The sequence below is a fragment of the Diplotaxodon limnothrissa genome, linkage group LG19 (assembly GCF_057381915.1).
Source record: "Diplotaxodon limnothrissa isolate DT_005_m linkage group LG19, D_limnothrissa_male_GT1.1, whole genome shotgun sequence".
In the NCBI taxonomy this organism is placed as follows: Eukaryota; Metazoa; Chordata; class Actinopteri; order Cichliformes; family Cichlidae; genus Diplotaxodon; species Diplotaxodon limnothrissa.
The window spans coordinates 30,822,193-30,843,453 of NC_140614.1; the positions used below are offsets into that span (position 1 = coordinate 30,822,193).

A 21,261-nucleotide genomic window follows, 5' to 3' on the forward strand; every position below is an offset into this window, starting at 1 on the left:
AATCATGTGATCCTTGGCACATTTTGCTGAAACAGTAAATAATAGAAATGTAAATACAATGACAAAACGTTTAAACCTTTATTTCCGTCAAATATAGGAAACTGCAATCACGTCAGGAAAAAGTATGATCCCTTTAAGAATTCCCAGATTTTACTGTTTGTTTACATAACAGAAGGTGCGATCCATAAACCAAGACGGGTGGTTTCAAAAATGATTATTACAATGTAGATTCAACTGCTTTGTCTACACGAGAATTAATTAAAGATGAAGCATTCTCATGTACTATTATCTATGTGTTTAATGAATAGATACAATAAAATTTGACCAGGCATACCATTTTAACCAAGGCGTAGGTAGAGAGCCCCCCCTATACAAAGTAAAGTAGAAGTGAATGGTACGTTCCGGCCCTGGTCCTCGCTGTTTTTGTATCTGCTTTAGAGCGCATTCAACCGCCAAGTAAGTTACGTTTTGCTATGTCACGCCGAAGAAGTTTCAGACCAGTTTATTTTTAGCAAACTTGATTCGTGAGGACACTGAAACACATGCTGCCGTGTACGCGATCTGAAGCGAGTCTGCGTCGCGCTTTTTAAGGAGGAATTTTAGGTAATTTGTGAACCGTTATTACTGTAAAGCTAACCGTGAAGTGAAGCCAGGAGCCTCATGTTTTCGTTAAGCCAAGAGGAGCACTGCGCCCCATCCATAGACCTAGTGAAATACGGAGAGCTGGTGGTTCTGGGGTAAGTTGAATCGTTGTTGTATTTGCTTCTGAGTAAGTGTGGACATGAAACTGAAAACGAGTGTTTGTTTTTAAGTTTCACAAACGGCCACTCACACTGCTACCTAAGCTACATGACTGTAAGTTTTTGAAAATAGCATGGAGTTAGCAGTGATGCGTTGTGTATTTTTGTTTTTTAAATTCAAGATCAACTTCCAACACAGGCGACATTATATAACATCAAAGAGGCGCTGTGATGATTTTCAGGGAGCACGTCAAGCTCTGTTTAGAAATTTACAAGCTCACGTTATCCCACAAATCAGACACGTGCGCAATTACAAATGTGGACGTTTTAAATATCCCATTCCCTGTCAACCCTGATAACTACAAACTGCCTGCATGTGTCTACATATCTGTGTCCGTGAAATAGGACAGATTTGGGACAACTTTGGGAACCCCAGTGAAATTTATTCAGCAACTCTGACCGGACGCTCCTTCTTACCTTAAAGTTGGATTCATGGGGTTTTAGGAATTCGGAAGTAGTGATGGTCCCCTCCCCCAGCCCCAGGGTGCTTCCTTTAACACAACTTCTGCAGTCACGCACGCACGTACTGCCGGCTGTTCTCCGAGTTTAAAATCACACTCCTTGACCTGCAAAAAGTTACCTTATATTCCTTATTTAACAGACAAGGGGAGCTTAAATGTCGGATAACAGCGAGAGCCTTATGAAGTACTCTGTAATGATATATGTAATTCGATAAAATGATATTGGGATATGCTACCTGATGTGGGGAACATTCAAATGTTATTTATACAGTAAAACATTTTTTCTGTTCATAGAGAAAATCAGCCAAAGTATGTGCTGAATTATACTGTATAGTAAGTAGTAAGGAGTCGGTTACTGATTTCCATACCTTATACAGTATCTGCCATTACCCACAATGCTCCAGTGCAAGTCAGAGAAACAAGGGAAAGCAGTGGACAAGTTTATCTAATCTCACAGGATATATTCTTAAATTGCTTTATACTAGCAGAGTCTAAGCTGCCTATGGGAACAGCATCAAAGGCTGCTCAGTCAAGCTACCTTTCTGCTGTTTTTTTCCATCTTTGTATTTGTTTATATCTCAGTATGGAGTAATTTTTGTTGGGCAGGCACAGAACCACCATGTTTTCACAGAGTGTTGAAAACAAGCCGAGCTGTAGTTCTTTAGTTATTTATTTATGTGTTTTTTATTATTCATCTGCTTTAAATCATCTTATGTGGCTTCTTAAAAGCCTTACTGTCATCTTTACATTTCTTGCCCAACCAGTAGATTTATTTATTTATAAGTGACTTATGTATGTATGTATGTATATATATGTATATATTGTACTATTCTTAGTTAGCGTATTGTCTGTCTTGTCTTAATGTTGGTTTAAAATGGAGCACTGTAACAAAAAATAATTTCCCCCAGGGATCAATAAAGTATTCTGATTCTGATTCTGATAGATGATCAGTAATCAGTTCCTTATTGTCAAGCCTCCATACTTATTTGCCTTTAAGTTTATCGCTTACTTATTTCAAGGTATTTACAAGGCTCTTCTGACAGTTTCACATTGCAGAACAATTACGTCAAACCTGCAGCAGTGGAAATTTTGCCTTGGTGTCAAGAACCTGTGTAGACGTGCATTTTTTTTCTATATAGTAAACTGGTCAGGAGTCTCTACAGAAACTGATAAGAGCCTCACCATTAACTGTATTGTTGTCAATAAAATATCAGTAATTTACCCAATGGAAAAAAAAAAGAAGAAGTCAGTCTCATACATTTACTGATATAATTTCAGGTAAATATAAAACATGGGAAAGAAACTGCCAAGGAATTATGACTTAAAGCATTATTTATCAAAAAAGATGGTAATATTCTGTCCGTCTGTTATTTTGCCCATCAGATGTATTGATAGCTGGCATGCGCTGGTCATTTTCAAGCTATTTGTTGAAGTAATCTTTGTTTTTCACATCACTCTTTACATTTAAAAGCCTTTTGTAGAAGAGCACACCTACTCCTGTTAAGTATTTGAATTATTTGGCGTTCATTCTGTAACTATCCAGTTGCCACTTGTACTGGATAATATCAGAAAGTACACAGACAGTCTGTTAATGTAAAAAGGCAAACAAAATAAGCAGTTACTCACATCTGTGTTGTCACCGAATAAAGCCAGTGTAACTTTTACCTTTATTATATCATAACTGCTTTGTCCTCTTTTTGTTTTTGTTTTGTTTTTTCATTTTGTTTTGTGTGTTTTTGTTTGGTTGTTTAGAATTCATTTAGGACAAATTGCCACAAGCTATCCTTCTAAACAGTCACCTTCTCGTCCTGTCTGTATTGTCTTGGCCAACAGATGATGGAAAACATGAGTGACTGAACTTTAGCCAATGGCCAGTCCTGAGGCGCTTATAAAAGTTATAAAATTTTTATAGTTCAGATTTACTGGTGTCCATGCGGCTGTGTGACTTTCATCTTTACAGTATTTGAAATAAGGTGCTGAAATGATGGCTTACACAGAGAGCAGACTACACTGTGTTTTTGTACACTGCCCTCCACCCATACACTCGCAGTCATAGTGCTTATTGTAAGGGATAAAAAGTGCTGAGTGCTTATTACCCCAGGCTCGGTATGTGGCATGTTTGAAGCTGGTACTTTTGTTCCCTCTCCTGACATAAAGACACATATGTGAATCAGATGTGACGGGTGTATAATCACTGCCATGACATCACATCCCATTGATAAAACTGATGGTAGACAAGATAGCTGACAGCATGGAACAAAGCTTGTTTGAGCAGCAGTTCCCTCAGCGGTTTGTTGCCATGACCGTGGTGGCTCTTATTACTTGCATGGCTGCCCCTCCATCTCTGCCGCCGCAGATTGGCTTGGTGCTGGTCAGTGAAAGGAGGCAGGATGAGGAGGGGGGTGCTGCATGGGTATCCTGCAAATGAAAGGATGGATTGATCAGGACTCAGCCTTTGCCTCTCTTCAGCTTCCTCTGTCCATTGTGGCAGGGAGACTAGGCCTATTGATTGAACTTTCTACATTTTGCCTTAGAGAACCACTCATTAAAGGAAAGTGTACAAATCAACTTGGGAGCATCTTTGGTACAGACTGACATAGATCGTGCCTTTTTATTAATATTATGTAATTTAAATGGTATAAAGAGAAGAGACATCTCTTTCTGGGGTTTTTTGTCAGTACTACAATAGAAGCATTTAAAGATTTCAGGTGTAACTGGTTTAATCTAGAGTGGTGCAGTGGTTAGCATGATCACCACTCAACAAGTATTCAAACCTCTTGGTGGATTGAGGCGTTTCTGTGTGCAGTTTGCATGTACGTCCTGTGCCTGCGTAGGTTTTTTTTTTTTTTTTTTTCCTTTTTTTCCAGTTGCAGCAGGATCCTCCCACAGTCCAAACACACTCATGTTAAGGTAATTCAGAGGTTCAGAAACTGCAGGGCATGAACAACTAGGCAAAAGAGAGACTTTTGTTTATTACCAAACAAGATTTGGCTAATGCTATTGTGCTTACTTGTATATAAAGTAAAGTGGGGTATGCCAGAAGAGGTTTGAGAGCCACTGGGATTTTTGTTGATTGTGAATTGGCTGTAAATATGCATTGGAGAGTATGTGGTAGTCTGTCTTTCTGGGTCAGCCCTGTGATTGACTGGCAGCCTGGCCAAGATGTGCCCAGCCTCTCACCCCGTGACGCCTGGGCTAGGCTCCAGCACCCCTGCTGCCCTAAGTTGGATAAATGGATAAGAAAATGGATGGATGATGCTCATTTAGTTGACTCATACTGTCTTTGCTCATCATGCCATCTGGTTGTCTGTTAATGATGTATTATTTATGTATTTTTACAGCTTAGATTGATTTAGATGAAGTCCTAGTGACCTAGAAACCATCTTGTGTGACCCTGTAAGCCTAACCTAACTTTCTGTATTTCTAATGAGTGTTACAGCTATTCAGCATATCTTCTCCTCATTCTGTGAACACTAGCCTTTCATGTTAGCATAGGAAGTAGGAGGTGCTGTTGGCTCCTTACCGCAACCCTGGAGGATAGGTGATATGCCAGAGTCTTCTAATCCCTGCTGCTAAGTATTGGAAGGTAAATCCGCTGTCTGTCTGGCACGGGTCAAAAGGGAAAGCGATCACAATTAGTTGGAACGCAGCTTTAAAGAGCCTGTCCTAGCTAATGTGACGGTGGCAGTTCCTGCATGACAGAATATTGTTCCTCGGTATAATGCTGAATAATTGAAAGCATATGCTGCGTTTCTTGCAGAGCTAGGGTTATATTCTCCAGTCAGAATTCATCATGGCAAAAACACTAAGCTGGATAGCATTTGATTGTGTGCTTTGTATGAGACACACAGGGGCAGGTAGCCAGCCAGTAGACCCCCCTAAACTGAAAAGACATCTTTATGTAGGGCTGGCTGGTCTTTATTTAGGTGGGGTGTTTTTAGAGCAGGTCAAATAAAAGTGGAGTACAGAGAACAAACCATGTGAAATTAGCTTAGGAATGTGTGCATCAATAAAGGGGCTTTATTTGTTTTCTCTTACAGATTACTTGTAAATGAAAGCAACACAATTACTATATAAATGGGGGGAAAGTGGGCATTATTTTATTTTTCTTTAGATTTAATGTAACTTATGTCTTGTACACTTGTACTTTATTTTGAAAGCAGCATGAGAAGGCCAGCTCAGGCTTTTGGAGCCCAAGATTTCACAACTGTGTAAGGGTCTGCATTTAAAGTGTGCACTGGTCTAATGACATGGAAATAGAATCCCTGAAATGGCCTTGAAAGGAGTACGATCAGACAGTAATCACCACTAAAAGTAAAAGCTGAACACTTTAGGAGAGAAGGTAAGCAGGTCTGCTGTCATTTGACACTTTCCTCCTGTCTTTCTGTCTTTGTATTTGTTGCATTTAGTCCATAGAATCTTCCAGTGCCTCTCTAGCTCTCTGTGGGTGGCTAGGACCATGTGTTTCTTTGCCTGGCCAGCCGTGTGGAGACATGGGACAGGTGGACTAGCCTGGGAGGGAGGTGGGAAGGAGCAGAAGGAGGTTCTGTTGCTATTGTTCAGAAACAGAAAGGAAAAATGTCAGATTACATTTGGCTCGTAGACTCTGTTCCCCTCCGATACATTGGTGTGCAAACTTGAGGCATATAATATAAATGTGTATCTTGTGCAAAGTGTCTGTTCAGCACATTTGTGGTTTATGTGAGTGTGTGACAGAAGGTCTGTGTGTTGGATGATAGTCGAGCATGGGGTGTCCCAGCTGTAGGAACCAGCTGGTGGATAGAAAGAAGACCAGTTGTACCGGAAGGGGCTTCTTCATTCACAAAGAGCAGCTTAGGCTAGGTGCCTCTCAGCACACTAAAGGGCAAAACTGGAGTCTGTTATTAAATGATTTTGGAAACGGAACAGATAGCTTTGTAAGCTGTATCCGTGTATAAAATTCATCTTTGAAAGAATGTGTCTGAGTCATCCACCCAGACCGTGCATTCCCAAAATGATAGCAAACCTGACATGCATCTTAAAACGTGCTCCTGCCTGGGACACAGAGCAAAAGAACAGCTGCAGTTTACACAGTGCACGCACACTGAAATCACCAGCACCAGAGTGCATTATGTAATAAGAGCCGTTATCCAAGGTAACGCTTAGATTACTAATAGGGTGTATTAGATTGTCAGTGATGTAATGCGTGGCAAATCTCCTTTTCAGAACACACGAATGTTTCTAATTCTCCGTGTTTACTTCTTATATGATTACAAGACTTTTGCCTGTAAATCTCATTAGACACATCTTTTTGCAGCTATGGAAGCTGTTAGCATTTTCACACAGATGAAATAAATAAATAACTGTCAATTTGCTGTCCTTCTCTCCACCCTGTCCCGTCTCTGACAGGTACAATGGCTCCCTGCCCAACGGAGATCGCGGTAGACGGAAAAGCAGATTTGCTCTATACAAGAGAATCAAACCCAATGGTGTATCACCAAGCACTGTGCACGTCCTCAACACACCCCAGGCCACCAAGGTACAGAAGGATGATTTAAAGTGATTTAATGAACAGGCTCTCAGTGGGATTGAACATCTGTCTGCCTTTCTTCTTCAGACAAAATGTATGAAAGTGTGCAAAAACGTAACAGAAGAAGGAGGTGATATTTCTTTTTCTTTTTTTTTAGGTAATAGTTTGGGGGTTTGTTTGTTTTTGTTTTTTTTTGGTTTTGGTTTTACATATATACATAAGAAGATTTGGCTGTATATGAAGTTGAAAGCATAATTTCTATAAATGAACCCCTTTTGTTTTTTTGGGGTTTTTTTTTTGTTTGTTTTTTTTCCCACAGCAGCTGAATGGCCTTTTAGTGATTGTGGTAGCTAGTAAATTGTGCTGTGAAAAGCACTTTACATTATTGTTGGCAGACCTTAATGTTGACATTTCCACTACAATGACTAGTTCCTAGCTGGGCTTCAGAGTTTCTCTTCACGGCAGGCTGCCTGCAGGGAAGTGCCACATCCAGTAAAACGTGTTTGCCTTCCTGCATTCCTACCTTCGGTTCCTAGGCGAAACTGCTAAACATCAGACAAGACCTACATACCTCTGCACCACTTGGAGACCAGTGTTTGACATTTTTAGCTAAAAGGCTGTCTGGTTCAGGTTACTGTCAGGTTGCGGAATCCAGAAATCTGCTCTGGGACGATTCAGTGACAGAGGCTTTTTCATGGCAGAGATTGCGCTTTATTTTGTTTGAGTTTGAGCTGCAGTGTGCTGTGAAATATGGCTGAAGTGTTCTGCTGCTCCACATCATAAATTACGTCTCAGATAGTTTGCTATCTGCATTAGATGTGGCTGTTTTTACTGTGCATTACATTACTTACTGGCTGTTTCACTGACCACTTCGACCCTGGCACCGTGTTATGGGACTTGAAGGATGAGCTCAGGGGTTGTTGCTTTATGCTGACCTGGCTCATCCAGGTGTATAAACGGTCAAAAAAGGGCCATTCTGTAAGAGACGAGCTGGGTGGTCAGCTTATTTTAAGGAGAAGGGGGTATTAAAGAGGTGAATCACTAAAATGAAGCCCACCCCCTGTAACCCATTCTTGCTCCCTTCCAGTGCAGCATACGAATGAGCTGAGGAGTCTCTGCGGCTGAGAGGGAGAGCTCACGTGTCGGTGCACACTCTAGTGTTCATGGCAGATAATGAGGAGCTCCCATGATGCCACTGCCAGCCTCGTATTCAAAACATTATGATTCCAACTCCTACCACTCGGGAAGGTTGGGGGAGGATATTTTGGGGGCGTAGCGTTTATAAAAAATACATATTTGTGTGTGCACTGCTCCTTTTTTAGTTCTTTAACAGGTGGAGCACCATTTGTTTGTAGCAGCGCAGTCAAGACAAGACTGCATGCGATGATGACATTTGTCCCCGTGTGCATCTGATGTTACAGCAGACCGTGGCAGCTCTGATGACCCACTTTCCCTCTCCCGCTTTCCCTCCTGCACGTGACGAAGAGGAGGGGGATGTTTAGGAAATGGAATTTTGCAGATTAGAGCAGAGATGGCATGTGGTACAGTGTTGATGGAAGCTGGGGCCGGGCTTTAACCAAGCCTTCCTCGCTACACTGACATGAAGCAGTTCAGTTGCCTGGCGAGCTTGTGTTAACCGAGGCCAGCAGGGAGTTTATGGTCACTGTTTTGCGAGTGTGACTTTACACAGTCTTTTTTTTTTTTTGTTCCGCTTCCCAAAAAATTCTTGTAATAGGTTTTAGGATTTTGGTAACATCATGACAAAATTACACAATAAGCCTGTAGAGCTTTGGCTTAATTGTGAGCTGTAAAAAACCGCACATGCACGCTAATAATCCATAGAAATGTTCCAAGTTGTCAATAACAAAACAAAAATAAGGACAATAACATGTTTTCTTCCAGGAGCACCTCGTAGTTGTTGATTCTAAGGAAGTGAATCATCACTTAAGTGCCATGTGTTTTAATAGTGGGTTTGACTTTTGCTCTGGTCTTTAATTTAACCTCACCAACGAGGAAAGGATTGTGCAAGGAAGGTTTTACTGTAGTTCTGCTGTGCTGTTTGGCACTCTCAGATCCGGTGATAAAGCCACAGATTGGATGATGATTTATTATACTGTTGCACTGTGTACTTTGTTATGAACAAGTTGGGTTTTTTGTTTGTTTGTTTTCACATTTCAGGCTGTGAGCTGTAAAGGTCAGCACAGTATCTCCTACACGCTATCGAGGAACCACACCGTAGTGGTAGAGTACAGCCATGATAAAGACACAGATATGTTTCAGGTAAAAGTCCGTTCACTTTTACTTTGGCACACAACTGCATTCAGATACATTCACACCCCGTACATTAGTTTCTCAGCGATTACAGTACTTCTTTATAGTCAGAAAACATAGAACAAAAAGGCTTTTGTTCTGCTTTTTTTTTAATGTACTTCTATACCTAACATTACCAGTTTCGATCTAGTAAAGCCAGGAGGAGTATTTCCTCTCTGACAGCCAAAAATGGTCAGAGCCTGTTCCCCATTCCCATGGCAGGATGTGGCTGTATTTTTAACAGCAGGAGAGCTGCTAGTTCTGTGGCTAAGACATGTTGTTTGAATTTGATGCTACTTAACCTGTTTTGTTTTTTTAAGGACTGACAGTTGTTGCAAAGATTTTATTGCCCTTTTATTGTTTGTGTTCTGTTATATTGCCTACAGGGGCTTCAAAGGCTGTCAGAACAGTAATTGCTATATCTTTAGATTGTCATTTCAAATGGCTCTTTATGAATGGGATAAATGAAAATATGGATGTAAGCTTTAATTTGACTGATTGACAAGGTGTCTTTGGGCTCTTTTAGCCACTTTGGTTATACACAACCACCTGATTAGACTGCAAAGTTAAACATTTATGTATAAAATGCTTTTCACAGAGTAAAATAAGTAAAGTAAGAAAATTAAGTGTTGTAATAGCAGAAAAGCAAGTTAAGACACACAAAAAGTATAAATGTTCAAAAACACGTCCAATCATATAAATAAAAATCATCTGTGCCCGGTTTACACTGCTCCAGTATTAATCTGAACGTACAGCAAGGCAGTGATGAGCCAAGGGATGTTAATGTTACAGACACATGCTTCATATTCAGCACCCTATCTTCCCCATGTGACTAAACAATACTGAACGCACCAGAGAGAAGAGGAAGCCACTCAAAATGTTGGACTTCAGGACAGTGTAAGGGGAAAAAGAGGAAATGAAAGGAGGAAAGCCTATTTTTGCCTCTGTTTATTCAGCTTGAACTGTTTCCAAGTGCTGAAAATTATGCCCATTAAAATATATATGGATACTCTGTGTGTGTTTGCTTGTGCACGTACATAAGCTAGCAGGATGCAGAACAGTTGCTGTGTCTGGTATGAATTAAAAAGAACCTTTCTTCATTGATTGCACTATTTTGAGATTCTTTCGAAACTGTTGTGCAGTACAGCATAATATTAATTATTATTTTTGTGTTGTTTTTGCAGATTGGGCGTTCTACTGAGAGTCCCATAGACTTTGTGGTGACTGATACAATAGCAGGGGGTCAGGAGGGTGAAGAGACTCTTATCACGCAGAGTACCATCTCTCGTTTTGCCTGCCGAATTGTCTGCGAACGCACCCCGCCCTACACCGCTCGCATCTATGCAGCCGGATTTGATACGTCCAAAAACATCTTCCTTGGGGTAATTACAACTCGGTGTACCATTGTGATTATGCACCATCTCTATCTATGCTACTTTTTTTAGCCTGTAAGGTTACATGGCTGCCTTTTTTTTTTTTTTCTTTTTTAGTGCTTCTAATCCTTGAAGCTTGTAACCAGATAAAGAAAACCACTGTTTCATATGCACTGTTACGTAAAAAGTGAAATGCCACACATCATGTCAGTTTGTGTCATCATCCATTTTCTGTCTTGCCTGTAGGAAAAAGCTGCAAAATGGAAAAACCCTGATGGTCACATGGACGGCTTAACAACCAATGGTGTGCTGGTAATGCACCCTAAGGGGGGATTCACTGAGGAGTCCAAGCCCGGCGTGTGGAGAGAGATCTCTGTTTGTGGTGATGTTTACACGTTGAGAGAGACCCGCTCAGCACAGACCCCAGGCAAACTGGTGAGTAGTTGAAAAGTTAAAATGTATCAGTGTATGTATGCAGTGACACTGTGATGTTAGAGAAATACTTTAGAATATTAAAGTGGTCCTGTTATGTTTATTATTTTAATTCTTCCACAGCCACTTTTAGAGTAGCTTTGAATGAGTCCCAAATCAGAATAAGTAATTATCTTGATCCAAAGTCTGAAATAATCCATGTTTGCTGAGTCGCCTATTGTACACAAAAGGTTTAAATGGCATTTGGGTGGGACTTATGTCTGAAACTCAGCAGTAACAGGAACTAAAGGTTGTCAGTCTGTAGTACAATGTAGTAATAAGAAATATCAGCATGTCATAGGCAGTGGATTTTTTTCCCATGTAGAAGGTAAATGTGTGCGCACTTCACTATCCTCCGCAGGTGGAGAATGAGAGCAATATTCTACAGGACGGCTCCCTGGTGGATCTGTGTGGAGCAACGTTGCTGTGGCGCACTGCTGAAGGCCTCTTCCACACTCCCACGCAAAAGCACCTGGAGGCACTCAGGCAGGAGATCAATGCAGCGCGCCCCCAGTGCCCTGTGGGTCTCAATACCCTCGCCTTCCCCAGCATGCACCGGAGTCGTGCCCTTTCATCTCTGGAAGACAAGCAGCCTTGGGTGTACTTGGCGTGCGGTCACGTGCACGGTTACCACAACTGGGGCCACCGTTCGGAGCAGGAGGCCAACACTGAGCGAGAGTGTCCCATGTGCCGGGTGGTGGGGCCCTACGTGCCACTGTGGCTGGGCTGCGAGCCGGCCTTCTACGTGGACACAGGTGCACCCACATACGCCTTCGTGCCATGCGGACATGTGTGTTCAGAGAAGTCGGTCAAGTACTGGTCAGAGATCCCTCTGCCCCACGGCACTCACGCCTTCCACGCAGCCTGCCCCTTTTGCGCCACCCAACTTGGCCCAACTCAGGGCTATTCCAAGCTAATCTTCCAGGGTCCGGTGGACTGAGTTTAAGGGGTCTTGCTCTGGCAGAGGAGATTAAACAGGAATGCTGACATGCAGTGAAAGATTATTTTGTGCTTTCTTTCATTTATGTAAGCCAGCTCTGGAACGAAGCGAGCCTTTTTCAGGTTCTGGTCATGTACTGTGGATTGACAATAGAGAGCCATTACAGATTGTTCGGGGCCTTTTGTGGCTGTTTGGATGGCCACTGCAGGATACAGAGATGTGAAGCACACTGGACCACAGACGCACGGCTCCTCCAGAATTAAATACTGTTTTAGCTGTCCTGCCAACAAACCTCTTTAAACAAAGCTCCAGTGCTGGGCTGTAAACTACAATGCCTGCTGGTTTTCCATCAGAGGGCTGTAACACTAAGGTTGTAGAAGGAATGAGTTGAATTTACTCATGAATCAGACTGAACCAAATTATAGCAAGCAGGTGTAGTTGAGTCTTCTGGGAAATATGTGGGCTGGGGTGGGGGAGGGTATATAATTCAGTTCCTGGTGGGCCTGAAACCAAGATTTTACAGAGCCAGACAGCTGGACTGTTGGCTGAGAGAAAAGCCAGGTGAAGATGGAAGTTTTAATAGTTAACTTGTTAAATGGTCCACACTGATATCCTGGTCCTTAACCCGTAACGGCATCAACATCTTGTAGCTCTCCGGAGGCGGTTTCTAACTGCCGAACAAACTTTGAGGGAGAGTTGGGGGGAAGACTTTTTATGTACAGAGATATAATCCAGTGCCTCAAATCCCATCAAACTATGGGAATATTTTTCATAGTTGACAAAAAGATATTTTGTTGAAGGTAAAGAGAGAGATAGTTTTGCAGAAGGTGTAAGAAAAATAACGACCCACACAGATTCTAACACCAGAGGTATTTTATTACACTGAGGCCCTTGTACTGTTTTTTAATGCAAATGTTAATATATTTTTCTCCAGCATATATAATGTATGTGAGAATGCTTGAGCGTATGTGTGCGTGCATGTTTGTGTGATTGTGTGCATGTGGATTGGACTGCGTGGGTGCCCTCGGGCCGTTAAAATCACCCTGCATCGCTTCACCCCGATCCCCAAAACGCTACCAGAGAGAACGCAGGATTTAACACAAGGTCGCAGGGGCTTGACAATGAATGTACTGAAATGCATTGACCCTTCTCGCTGGTGGTGCTTTGATTATACAACTTGCTTTCAAGGTGTGATCGAAGCCTGCTTTCAGTTAAATAAATCGCCGGAGCCGTACAACCATATGAATCAAGCGTACCTGCTTGCTTGCTAGCTGTCACTGCCCCACACAAACACACACAGACACACTGTATTCAATCTGCACTGTTGTTAGCTTTATCCCCACCCTGGGTTTGATCCAATGATTTGTACGCTGTCGAACCTGGGCACAGTCTCAGCAGCATCCAGAGATTATACCAAATATAAGGAGGAGCTGTTTTCTCTCCGCATGCAAGATGCGACGGCCACTTTTTCCTCCAATCCAAAGTGTTTCTGTAAACAATGCTACCCCCAAACTGCTGCTGCTGTGGTGGAATGTTGACAGCTCTGGATTACAGTCAAGGCTGTTCAGTCGCTTCATGGGGAACAATGATATTATCACACTCTGTGCCAAATTTGGTAAGTTCTATTGTGTGTGGATGAGTCAAGTTGTCCAAAACAAAAGTAGCAGATGAATTGAAAACTGAAGAATCTGGGACAAATCTGTCCGTGATGTTAGCTTTCCAGACTGTGCCCAAACGAGTGTCGTTTCCAACATTAGATTATGAAATACAATAGTGAGCATTAAAACAATGAGATGTTAAGGGCGATGTTCTATTATATAGCATTAGGTTTTCCCAGACTTTATTATGATAATTAAAAAATTCAGAGGTATATCTGAGGCGGAGGAAATCTGCCTTTGTCCTGGACATGGTATTTTTAATTTATTTTGTTTTTTCTTTCCGCTTCCCTCTGAAGAGAAACATATTTGGCATTGTTAAGAATGTCAGCAGCATTACACTTTTCCTCTAACCACAGAGCATTTCAGACTCGCTTGATTTCTGCTGATGTTATTTAACTGCCATGCTGGGTCAAGCACTAGGCCACATACTGTACGGTAGCATTCCCTTCTAACCTCACGTGCGTTCGGCTCAAACACTGTGTCCATTGCTTAAGACTGTGTTCTGTAACAGCTGCAAGAGTAGCTGCCTCAAACATTCCTCCTCGGTAAACATGGGTGGGGCCCACAGTTCACCCAAGGGCTTGTTCTATGATTATTATTATTATTTTTGTGTCTCTAGCAGGAACTCTGTACACAAGCCATAGAACGCACTGATGCTCCTAATGTCTCCTTTGCAAAGAATAAAATATTTTTTAAAAACACTCTGCACCAAGTTGGATTTCTCTCTCACTCTGACTGACAGTTTCTATTTCATACTTGTGGGTAATGTTCAGGGACTCCTTTTAAAGTGATCCACCGATTTTTTTAAAGGGCTGCGTGCAGCTGATGGGGATTTGTTGGTTTTTATTTAGTGGCTGCCTTTGAACACTCCAGATGTCTCAGCTGTGTTCGCACAACCAACATAGCAGCAATGTTTAATCACAGTTACATATGTGTTTCATCATTCCTCTGTATGAGCATTTCTCCTATCTTGGTTGCCAAAATGGCTCTGAATTGTGATTGCTCTATCAGTATTTTTTTTCCAGATAAGGCAGAGAATTTTCTTCAAGTCTGTTTTATTCACATTTCTTGTTCTATCTTATCAGCTTCATCTTAATATTTATTAGAGAATGACTGCATGAGTGTAGCCCCTTGTTTTCAGTAGTTTTTTTTAAGTATGCAGTTTCCCTATGAAACCACAGGAGGGCACTGTTTCCTCAACAATAGCGCCTTTGGCATTATGCCTCTCAAGCTACTGAGCCTGCGGGATCCAATAGCTTGAAAACACAGCAAATAAATAAAAGTTTGATGTTGGTTATGAAAAACACTAAATATAAATGCATCAAAAATACATATGAAACATCAGAAATTGAATTATTTAAATTGGCATGCCAGTGAGGACTAAAATCCTCCAATTAGGCTATCAGAACAGTCTAATCAGTTCAAACTAAATATATAATCTATTACATACCATATGTTTTTGCTTATGCAGTCAAATTAATTATAATAGTCTTTTATCCCCATCTAAATCCTGGCGTGATGTATAAGGAGTGCATAGTTGTGTGCAATATTTAGCTTTTAGGATATATATATATATATTTTTTAGTGTACATGCAAAAATATTGTACCATGATGATATTTTCCATCATTCGCATGTGACTTCATCCTCTCTATAATAAGGACGCATGAAAAGGATTTAAATGCATAACATGTCATTCTGGCACAGGGAGGGGAACGGAGCTGTGGGATGCCGTGCTTCCTAATTAACATTTCTGCAGTAGATGTGAAATAGGTTCATATGTCTGCACACTTGCCTGTTTTTCTTAATGACAGAAGAGACACTGAAGGTGACAGCATGCTAATTTTGAGATCACTTGGTGGGTCCCCCTGCCCCTAAGCAGGGCTGGGTTATGCAAATAAAGCAGGATGATACTTCTTTTTCCCTTCTCTCAGTTTCATGAGTAAGAAATGAGGTGCATGTCCTGCACTAATGCTGAGAATTTACACAAACGATGATCCTCCTATCATCCCCCCACCCCTTTTTTTTTTTTAACTTTTATGGGACCATTTTGCAGTTCAGTGGGAGTCGTTGTATTATAATTGTACTAAAAAGTTCCTTTTGTTTGGTTGACTGAGCAATCAGAGAGCACAAAGCTGTCATATTTGCCTAAAACAAGATGGTGTATTGACAATGATAGCTTGCAAGTTTGCTCCTGTTAAGTGAGTTTTCCAAACAGGAAAATTAGGATGTTTTAGAAGAAACTTTATTATCCAGTGCTGTAATGATATATTGGTGGCGTCTTTAAGAATATTAACAGCATAAGAGGAAACCATTACCTGTATCCAGACAGAGCATTTAGAGTTTTTGGGTGGGCAATGGCAAAAAGAAATTCACTCTTACTAAATAAAGTATTTAAGCATTCCAGTAGTTTTAATTTGATAGCTGAGAGAAGTGAGCTGCAAACTATATAGGTATAGGGTTAATGCAATTATTTCTCAGAGATCAGTGAAAAAGTATATGCTGTACATCTCCACACTCCTCTGGGTAGGCCCCTGCACATAGTGATAGTAATGAAATCCAAACAGTTTTCAAGGCCTGGCTTCAAAATGTGGCTGGTGGGGCGGGGGGGGGGGCAATCAGTTGTAAGTGCATGCAGCCTTGGAAAAAACCCCAAAAAAACACTGAAACTTTTAAGCAGTGATCGTGCCACTTCCTCAGATATTTAGATGAGATTTTTTCCCCCTCTAACAACAGCCAGCAATATATAGGTTATTGGATTAAAGTCAACAACAGTTGTCAATTATCCAGCTGTTACACATCTGAAGGTTGTATTCAGAGTTGTGCCTTAGTTGCCTTACATGTTTTCTTTTTCTTTTTGTCTGTCTGCCCTGTGATTTCACCCAACATGTGAAATGCCACAGGTGGCTGCGGGCTGTACGCCAAGCTATCAGCGGGATACCTCAGCTGGCAAGTTGAATGCTGTGATATTTACCTCAATTACCCAGCGTGCAACTGAGGCAAATTATATGCAGATCATCATCTGTAAATAAGAGATAGTGCTCTTCCCCTCGTGTAAATTAAGTAACAGCACATACAACCCTCAGAAGCTAACACAAGACACATTTGTCTCCCTGGTTTTTTAATAGTAAACTTGGCAGGTCTTTTTTTATTTTTTATTTTTTTTAAATCTTCTTGCAAATTGGACTGCCACAGCACAGTGCCACATATTGGACTTTGCTGCTAATTCCTCGCTATTTCTGTCTCGAGTGATTAGTCACTAATTGTTGCTTCAATCAAACACCTGCATGTCTTACTTTAAGTCAGGTCCAGCCTTTGTTATCCAGGCCCAAGGTCAAACACCTCACACAGGACTCTCCTCTCACTTCTGAGTCATGCAATTTGAGTTGTCAAACAAAACCATCCCACTTTTTGTATGTGTGTGCGTGCATTTGTCTCCTTTAGCTTGCAGCCAGCTCTGTAGCACTACACAATTCAAAGCTGTATGCAGTGCAGTTTGAAGAGGATTATGATTATATCAGGCCTATTTACTATTTCATGTGGCTCTTGATGATACTTTGTACTCAGCCTACTCAGCTTATTACTTTCTCAATGAATAACAAATGAGTTGTCAAATAAAAGGCAAATAAACACAGGGCTAAAGAGAAGCCGATACAAATATTTCATTAGAACATATGTGGGGAAAAATAGGTTTGGAAAATCAAGCATTAAATTCAAATACTAAAGTGGGGGCATACTTTGCCTCTCTGAGCATCTCACGCCCCCCTTTTTTTTCCTCTCTTGTCTGCTCTTACACGGGCACATGCGGCGTCTTGCCTACTCATCCAAACAAGAGGACAAATTACTTTAATTATGGAGTAATTGCAGAGTCTTGTGTTAATTAAATCTTTATCAGTTCAAGTAAGTGGATTGCTCCCACATGGAAACCATGCAGTGATGTGCCGCCTTGCTCTCTCCCTCCTCCCCCTTCTGCTCTGTCTAAATTTTCAGTCTAAAACCATCTTTTATTCACAGCCTCACCCGACTCTAACGTCTCCTCACCCCTGCGTCTCACACTGAAATGATTGGGATTAGCATGATTTGGGGAAAGGGTGGGAGGGTGGCAGGGGTGGGGTTGTTTTACCAAGTCTGTCGGCAGCCAGCTGTTTCTTAAAAATACCATAACAAACATGATAGCACCGACACGAGGGAGTGTCCTCACGCTGGAAAATGAGATACAAGATTTATCTCAGGTTCCTGGTGTTTGACAAAATTGAATCCTCTCATTTTAATTGCTCTCGACTAGGTGTGCAGCTCCAGGCGATGAAAACAGGAGCTCTGTATGTTGTCCCTTGTTCTCCGCAGACTATTATGTTCCATTGTGCAAAATGCCGATTATGATTTGCTTTATCCTTGTCATCTATTTTATTTAGGATCATTTAAGTAGCCACATGTTACAAAGGAACAGCAGTCAGCCCTGTTATTATGTGTGTTTGAGTCCCCTGCTTGTTGTAATGAGAACTGGATCACAGAGGAGAATTAATCTCTTTGAAGACCTATTCTGTGGTTCAAGGCCTCGCTACATGTACATTTTACAGGGAATGGTTGTATTTTTTCCACTTGCAAAAGAGCACAGCGTTAATGCTTGTTGTTTCTCGCAGCTTTGTCTTTTGACTAGTATTTGGGCCAGGCTGTGTGGAGCAAAAGAGAGGCAGCTTTAAATGAAAGGACACAGTGAACGTACACAGAGAAGAATGATCTAACTTTATTAACCAAATTTTGTTAAAAACACACAAAACATGAACAAAAACATAAAATTACCTCGTTACGATTCCAAATGATATTCCCAGAGCGATGTGACCAAACATGCATTAACCTGTTTTTTTATTGGACAAAAAAGTGAGACTGTTTTTCAGGGATGTGAAAAGTAGTTTGGCACTATGTACTGTAATTACATGTTATACACTTTTATGGTGCTCACTGTACACTAATATCCATGGGCTGATATATTAACAGCATGCATCTGAATGAAGACAAATAAGTCAGAAAGAACCAGAAACAACAACAAGAGATCCACTCCCCCGGTTAATGTCTGTGGGTTCCAGGCTTCAGCCAATCGGCGCAGCATGCCAAGGATTCTTGACAACGTATTAAAAATTAGCATTTTATTTATGATTATGTTAATTTGTCCAATTGCATCTGAGACTTTGCCAAAGGGGGAGGAGGTGGTAGGGCTGTGTATAAAACTGTTCCACCCCCTCAATTAAAGCTGAGAGTGCGCACATCAAATGCATCTTGATTGTTTTATTTCATATGCATTGCAGTGGCCCACAGAGCCAATGTTATGAAAAGTACATCCTATCCAGTTATTTCTCACCCTGTCTGCATGCTGCCCATTGATTGTAAGCGAGAGAAGGTTGAGTAAACATGGCTGCTCTTTTTGCAAGTGCAAATACTGCAGAGTTTTAATCTTTCTGCGTCAACACAATGTACAATTTGGCTCGTGGACACCGCCAATGTGCAGCTGTTTAGCAGAGAGAATGTTTATGAGTCGACGAATGGGTGTAATATGGCTGTGAAGCAGATTCAAACGGGCTTAAGTGGATTACACCTCATTTCAAGGATGCTTAAGGTAAGATTAAAACAGATATGTGGTAGGTTAAGTGAGGAAAATACAAAATCAAATAGATGGAACTGCAGTCAGCCACTTTCTCATGCGTGGCTGCTCTTTTTCTGTATGTATAGCATTGAGTTAAAAAAAAATCAGCAACAAAAATCTGAGACAAAATGCTAATTTTTCATGTAAAAAGGACTCGGCAAAGAAAGCATACGCACATTTTAAACAACAGTTTTGCTCCACTAGACCGTCACAATTCACCGTTAATGCCCTTTCTTATCTTATGCTACAAATCCCCAGAGCTGGAACATTAGAACTCTCTAATCACACACGCTGGCACACAGTGTGGGCACTCCACACAAACACAAACACACGCATACAAAGTCACACACCTCACATACAATCTGAAAAAGATAATGAATTTAATACTGCTGCTATTACAGTCAACTAATGTTTGTTAATAGCCTGCCGCCATATGGAGCGAGGGCCTCAACCATGTGGGTAATTCCTCTCTTTGGACAAGCTGTCAATATAAAGGCCCTGCGTTTATTTTGTGAATGCATGGGATAGAACGGGGGGTGGGGGGGGGGTCTTAATCCAGCTGGCTCTCTAATGATTTCTCTGTGCCCCAAATATGAGCTACATGGCTGCGAATGTGCCTACAGTTGTGTTTTATCTCAAATATCAGAGCTGAAATGTGTCCATATTGGCGCTCCAATGAGCATTTGCGCATATGTGTACAGTTTGGGTACAAGACTAGCTTTCTATGTGGTAGGGGCTAATGGAAGTGATGGTTTTAGAGAGAAGTCTTTATGACGTGCCTGATTACCCCTCACCCCCCACCATCCACCACCACAAATTCATCCCATCTCCTCCCCACATCCCTCTTGCCAGCACTGCACCCCAGTGGATAACCAAGCTTGGATTAGCAGTGACATCACACTGAAGAGATGGCTGAGCCCCAGTATGAGGAAGGGTGAGTACTTTGGTTTGTGTGTGTCAGATGGGTGTGAGTGTTATGTGTGTGTTCAAGTCTGATTAGACGGTGAGGGTGGTGGTGAGAGGGACGGGAGGATTAGAGAGCCATCTGAGAGTTGGTTAGGTGCTGACACCACTCCACCTCACCAAGGGCTCAATTTACTGAAGGATCAGAGTCATTTATGGTGGGCTGGGATTATTATCAGTTCAATAGGGCAATTTCTTTATTACAGTCACCTCTCAACCTGTGAAATATGGACACTTGTGATACATTTACAAATTCGTGTATCTTGTTTCTGGCATAATCTAGTGCTCTACTGTGCACGTAATTGTGCATTTGAAGCAGGTACTGTAACAGCTTTAATATAATAATGTTTTAATCCAGTAATAATGCCATTTTCACTGTAAGGCTTAAAACAACCCCTCCAAATGAGGGAAGGCAGGCTATGTTTGAGTTGAGATACTCAGCAGTCCCTCTCAACTAAAGCTCTTGAAATGCACTGAGAAATCATATGCATTAGAAAATGCATATTTGCATGTTGATCCTTCAAAATGGTGCCTGGCAATGAATAGTAATCACAAACAGCTGGTTTGAACCTTTAGACTTTAACACATACTTTTCATTAGCATATGTAGTTTCAGTTTACAAGTTAGCCAGATTGAGAGTTCTTTCCATTTCTGTACATTTTAGCACACAATATTATACTTGGAAGAAAACCTGAAAACTTGAGTATGTTTTTAAATTTATGAGTAAAGCGCAAAAAGGAAAGGCTTTCAATTTTTAGACTAATTTTGACAGAAAAATAAACTGTCGTGCTAGCGTAAAGATGCAGACCCAACCCCTCTCCGTTCAGCTCTGTGAATACAAGTGATGAAAGAAGACTGATGTACATTCCTGAATGACATTGAGTGAACCAGGAAGTAGTCATAACCATGTTGCTTGGCCAACACGTCCGAGATAAAACACTGGTCGTCCTCATTTGAAACGCTCGTTTTTGTTTCCCTTTACAAAGCAAGAAACAGCAATTCAATGAGTAATGCAACTTATGAGGAAAGCGTGTCCGGTAATATCGCGAGGTTAGCCAGTCGGCGTGAATGTGGCTGCTACTTTCCGCGGGCAGGAAGGACCTAACTTAGCACACTCTCCTGCAAGTGTGCTGAAGACTA

General features: G+C 41.4%; 1 protein-coding gene across 1 annotated transcript; it reads left to right on the forward strand.

The window, feature by feature from the left end:
• Nucleotides 1–446: 446 nt before the first annotated feature.
• peli2 (pellino E3 ubiquitin protein ligase family member 2) lies at nt 447–12,216 on the forward strand. Its single transcript, XM_085343725.1, has 6 exons — nt 447–737; nt 6,650–6,779; nt 8,949–9,050; nt 10,265–10,462; nt 10,700–10,888; nt 11,286–12,216. Exons 1-6 carry the CDS (start codon nt 661–663, stop codon nt 11,862–11,864), a joined length of 1,275 nt encoding a protein of 424 aa, XP_085199851.1. The 5' UTR covers nt 447–660; the 3' UTR covers nt 11,865–12,216.
• The last annotated feature ends 9,045 nt before the right edge of the window (nt 12,217–21,261 follow it).

Coding starts and splice junctions, on each gene's coding strand:
- peli2 (XM_085343725.1), top strand. CDS start 661: ATGTTTTCGTTAAGCCAAGAGGAGCACTGCGCCCCATCCATAGACCTA. Junction 6,780..8,948: donor ACACACCCCAGGCCACCAAG/GTACAGAAGGAT, acceptor TTCACATTTCAG/GCTGTGAGCTGTAAAGGTCA. Junction 10,463..10,699: donor CCAAAAACATCTTCCTTGGG/GTAATTACAACT, acceptor TCTTGCCTGTAG/GAAAAAGCTGCAAAATGGAA.